The 4138-nt window shown below is 54.2% G+C and overlaps 1 protein-coding gene across 1 annotated transcript; it reads right to left on the bottom strand.

Annotated features, from left to right (window-relative positions):
* Positions 1 to 14: 14 nt before the first annotated feature.
* On the bottom strand, positions 15 to 3662 carry FOXI1 (forkhead box I1). Its single transcript, XM_017849396.1, has 2 exons — positions 3034 to 3662; positions 15 to 1518 (listed from the first exon to the last, which is right to left on the bottom strand). Exons 1-2 carry the CDS (start codon positions 3605 to 3607, stop codon positions 956 to 958), a joined length of 1137 nt encoding a protein of 378 aa, XP_017704885.1. The 5' UTR covers positions 3608 to 3662; the 3' UTR covers positions 15 to 955.
* Positions 3663 to 4138: the final 476 nt, after the last annotated feature.

Genomic DNA, 4138 nt, shown 5'->3' with positions numbered 1-4138 from the left:
AAAAAAAAAAAAAAAAAAAAAAAGAGAAGCGCTTATCCAGCCTTGTTTCTCTTGGAAGACTCAGCCATCTCCAGCTCACTGGCCCATGACATGCACACAGGAAACTGGGCTTTATAAGATTTTACAGATGGGCACTGCTGGGGTGGGAGGATTTAGGGGTACACACCACTCCTCTCACTGACCCCTGGATCTGCTCAAGGTTTCTGGGGGGCTGGGGAGCAATGATGTCTCTCCATGGGGATGCACTGCACATGTTAGATGCATTGTTCTGTGGGGCCACCAGGGCTGAGTTTCCTGCACTAAGGCCACTGGTGACTTCCTTCCTTGGGTGGTAGCAAAAGGAGTGTCTGCAGGGAAGTTGGGGCACGCAGAATAAGGTCTTGGACCAGGACAAGATGTGTCGGGGCTGACACTAAATGTTGGTGGACAGAAAGCAGTGGAGAGATTTTGCTCTATTTGCCATAGCAAGCTTTTCACACTGACCTTCCTTGGCTACTCAGTCAGTTCTCTATCCCAGCCTCCAATCTCTGAGGATCACATAGATCTGGATTTGACTCTTAGCTCTGCCATTTACTAGTTTATATAACCCTGAAAATGTTACTTAACCTGCTTGAGCCTCAGTTTCCTCATCTGTTCAATGGGGAGGTTTGTGAACCTTACGGGGTGACTGTCAGTAGTAAGTGTGGCCAGTACAGAGCCTAGTACAGCACCTGCCACTGTTATTGCTGCTCTGCAGGCACCAGTATTTCCATTGCAAAGTTGGTGAGTCTGTGTGTGGGCCTATGTGTGATAAACAGGAGTCTTAACCAGTGTTCTAGAAAGAGGATGGATTCCTCGGAGGCTCCTACTTATGTCTGGGCAGTTCCACAGTCATGGACCACCATGGGGCTGGCATGGAGGACCTCCACTGGTTTTCTTTCTGGCATGTCCATCTGGCTCAGGAGCTGTGCTGTACCTAGACCTCAGTGCCCTCCCTGGGGTAGAGGACACCATTGGTGTTGACACTGTTGTAGAAGTGAGGGCTGAACTGGCCGAGCACAGATCCTCCGTAGCCGAGCGTGTTGGTGGGCATGGAGTTTGCCCAGTCACCCCCACCGCCGTGGCTGCTGAGATTGGTGAGCGGGGAGAAGGAGTTGAAGCTCAGTGAGTTCTGCCCCGTCTTGTCACTGGGCTCAGGGCTCAGTCCTGGTGTGGCCAAGGGGCGGCTCGTGGGGCTCCCCCCGCTCACATAGGCTGTCATAGAGGAGAGGAAGCTGTGAAGGCAAGGGGTGCCCGATGGGGGAGGGGAGGGCTGCTTCTCTGGGGAGCTGGTGGTGCCCCCTGGGGAGGCTCCATCCAAGATGTCCTGAGGCTCTGTGGTCTTGGGGCTGCCTGCCAGGAGACTGCTCTCTGTCTTCTCTAAGGCCAAGGTGGCTGTGCTGGAGGAAACATCTGATTTTCTCTTCCTTTTCCTGCGGAAATTTCCATTGTCGAACATCTTCTCGCAGTTGGGGTCCAGGGTCCAGTAATTCCCTTTGCCTGATACAAAAGTGAAAGGGGGTAAGTAGAGAGGTGGACAAAACGCTTTGCTTCTGTTCCTTCTTATTGTCATAAACTAAAAGACAAGGTGACAGATGCAGGAAGTCAGAGACCCAAAGACAGGGACTGAGGAATGAAGGAATTCCATCAACTGATGGACCACACCACCTCCATCTTTCATTAAGCAGCCCATGACGGGGCCCTCTGGGACTGCAGCCGAGAGGCACAGGCATTAAGGAGTTTGCAATGTAGGTCTCTTTAAGAAGGATGAAGTACTGGGGGCAGGGATACTGAGAGGTTGGGGGATGCAGGATGGAGGGCTTTCAATGCTGAAGGAAAAGAAGACTCAGGAAAAACTCCGGGACTACCTAATAGTCCTAGGCTTGGAGTCTGAAGACAGACTTGAGTCCTGGCTTTGCTCCTCACTGACTGAGAGGCTTTGGGAGAACCTCAGTTTCCTAGTCTGAAAAGTGGACCTGTTGCCCCTGTCTTCCTCAGGCTCACTGAGAACGATCGACACTGGATATGGAAAGGGGCTTTGCAGCTGGGAGGTACCATCTCGAGGGAAGGCCTGAACTCTTCCTGCTACCATCTGTCAGCCTGAGGGTGACAGCAGTCCTTGGACAGGACACTTGCCCTCTTCTGGGGACAAACAGGCCTGGCACTTGCCAACCTCAAATGGGGCAGAGTTGGGGTTCCTCTGAGCTATACCTTGGCTTCCTGCGGTGGAACAAAAATGGACTTTAATTCTGGGAAATGGATGCATGAGTATTTAATACACGCCTCTCTGCAGGTCTCTGAGTTTTAGAAATGCATTGTTGGAAAGGAAAAGCTCACAATTTCTGATGTTAGAGAAAACTGAGTTTAAATTCAAGTTCCATCACATCACTTCATTCTGTGTCACCTCTGAGTGTTATTTTCCTAATCTGTAGAATGGGTTTAATAAGAGCTACCCTGCAGGGGTGTCATGGGTTAAACGAGGTTACATAAGTAGAAATAGGGCAGGCAGCAAAATGGGCCAATAGTGGCTGTTTAACCCAGGTCAGATCCTCTTCTCGGCAGTCTTGGGATGCCCTCGGGCTTTACTTGGTCCAGTCATTCATTCACCAAAGACTTTTTATGTGGTGGGTGCTGGAGATGCAGATGATCGTAATTCCTGCTGGCGATTAAGTGCTTGATAACACCAAAGACCTTGTGTACATTATCTCATCACCTCCACTGTAGCCTGCAAAGCAGACGCCATCACTATCCCTGGTTTTCCGATGAGGGAACTGAGGCTCTGTGGTCTGACCTGCTGGAGGTCACTGACTGGGCAGGAGCACAGCCAGAACTGAAAACCCAGTCTTCCCCCAGGCCCATGTTCTCCTCCACTGTTGAGCTCCCCTCTGCCCTGCCTGGTAGCATCCCCCAATCTCGGGGGGCACAGCCCTAGTCAGAACTTTCTAGAATGGGGTCTTGGGAAGGAAGGCAGCGAGCCTTCCCTGGGGACACCCCCCACACTCAAAGCCTCCTTACCCGGGTCGTCATCATCCCGGGGCACCTTCTTGAAGCAGTCGTTGAGCGACAGGTTGTGGCGGATGGAGTTCTGCCAGCCGGCCTTGCTCTTGTTGTAGAAGGGGAAGTTGTCCGCTACGTACTGGTAGATCTGGCTGAGGGTGAGGCGCTTGTCGGGTGCCCCATGAATGGCCATGGCGATGAGAGCCGAGTAGGAGTAGGGGGGCCGCACCAGCTTCATCAGCTCCTCCTGCGAAGGGATGGGCAGCCAGCCCAGGTCGCTACCCCCAAGCCCCGACACGCTGGGCAGTAGCGACCTCTGCACGCCATAGGCCTGGGGCAGGAAGGGGCTGGCGTTGGGGCTGGGCAGGTAGGGTGGCGGGGTCATGGTGGGCCCGTTGAACCAGAGGTAGGGGTTGGGGGTGGCCCCATACTCGCCGCCCCCCTCGAAGGAGGGCCGCTGAGGGCTGGGCACGCCCTGTGGGTGGAAGAAGTTCTCATAGTAGAGGTTCATCTCAGGAGGCTCCTGGCCGATGCTGGGGAACTGGGGGCTGCAGCGAGGTGGGGAGGGCGCCGGCAGGTCGAAGGAGCTCATGCTGGGGCTGGGCTGGCTGGAGCCACCTACCTGGCACCTGCACCCAGGAGCTGCCCCCGACAGGTGCTCAGCAGGCCCGGCCTCCCACTTATACCCCAAGGGCTTGGCCGGGCGGCCCCACCCAGGGGCGGCCACCTGCCTGCGGATCCCAGCCCAGGGCCCGCCCTCCCTCAGCCTCCAGCCCACTGGGAGGGGACTTTCCCTCTGGCGCCTCAGGTCCCCACTAATGACATGCTAGACGGCTTACCAGAGCTGACTGTGCAGAGCAGCAAGGACGCCCCTCTATCCTCTCTCCCGGCTTTCCCTCCTGTCTTTTCTCACCATCCTCCTGATTCCCCTCTTTTTTCCCTCCTTTGTTCTGTCTTGCTTCATCTCATTTTTTTTTCTGTCCTTCTCTTTCCTCACATTTTTTACCCTCCTCGCTTTCCTTCTCTCTCTCCCTCCTCTCCTCTCTGCGTCTCATTCTGTTTCTTTCCTTCTTATTTTCTTTCCTCCCTTCTGCTCTGAACTGAGTTTCTTTTCTATGAACTG

Source organism: Rhinopithecus bieti, unplaced genomic scaffold (genome assembly GCF_001698545.2).
Source record: "Rhinopithecus bieti isolate Rb0 unplaced genomic scaffold, ASM169854v2 scaffold_30732, whole genome shotgun sequence".
Lineage (NCBI taxonomy): Eukaryota > Metazoa > Chordata > Mammalia > Primates > Cercopithecidae > Rhinopithecus > Rhinopithecus bieti.
The sequence above is the reverse complement of the archived record's forward strand: the minus strand, read 5'-3'. Positions and strand labels throughout refer to the sequence as shown.

Excerpts from the sequence above, each read along its gene's own strand:
- FOXI1 (XM_017849396.1), bottom strand. The coding sequence starts at position 3,607 with ATGAGCTCCTTCGACCTGCCGGCGCCCTCCCCACCTCGCTGCAGCCCC. Across the intron at positions 1,519-3,033 it reads CCGGGATGATGACGACCCGG|GCAAAGGGAATTACTGGACC; the intron begins GTAAGGAGGCTT and ends CTTTTGTATCAG.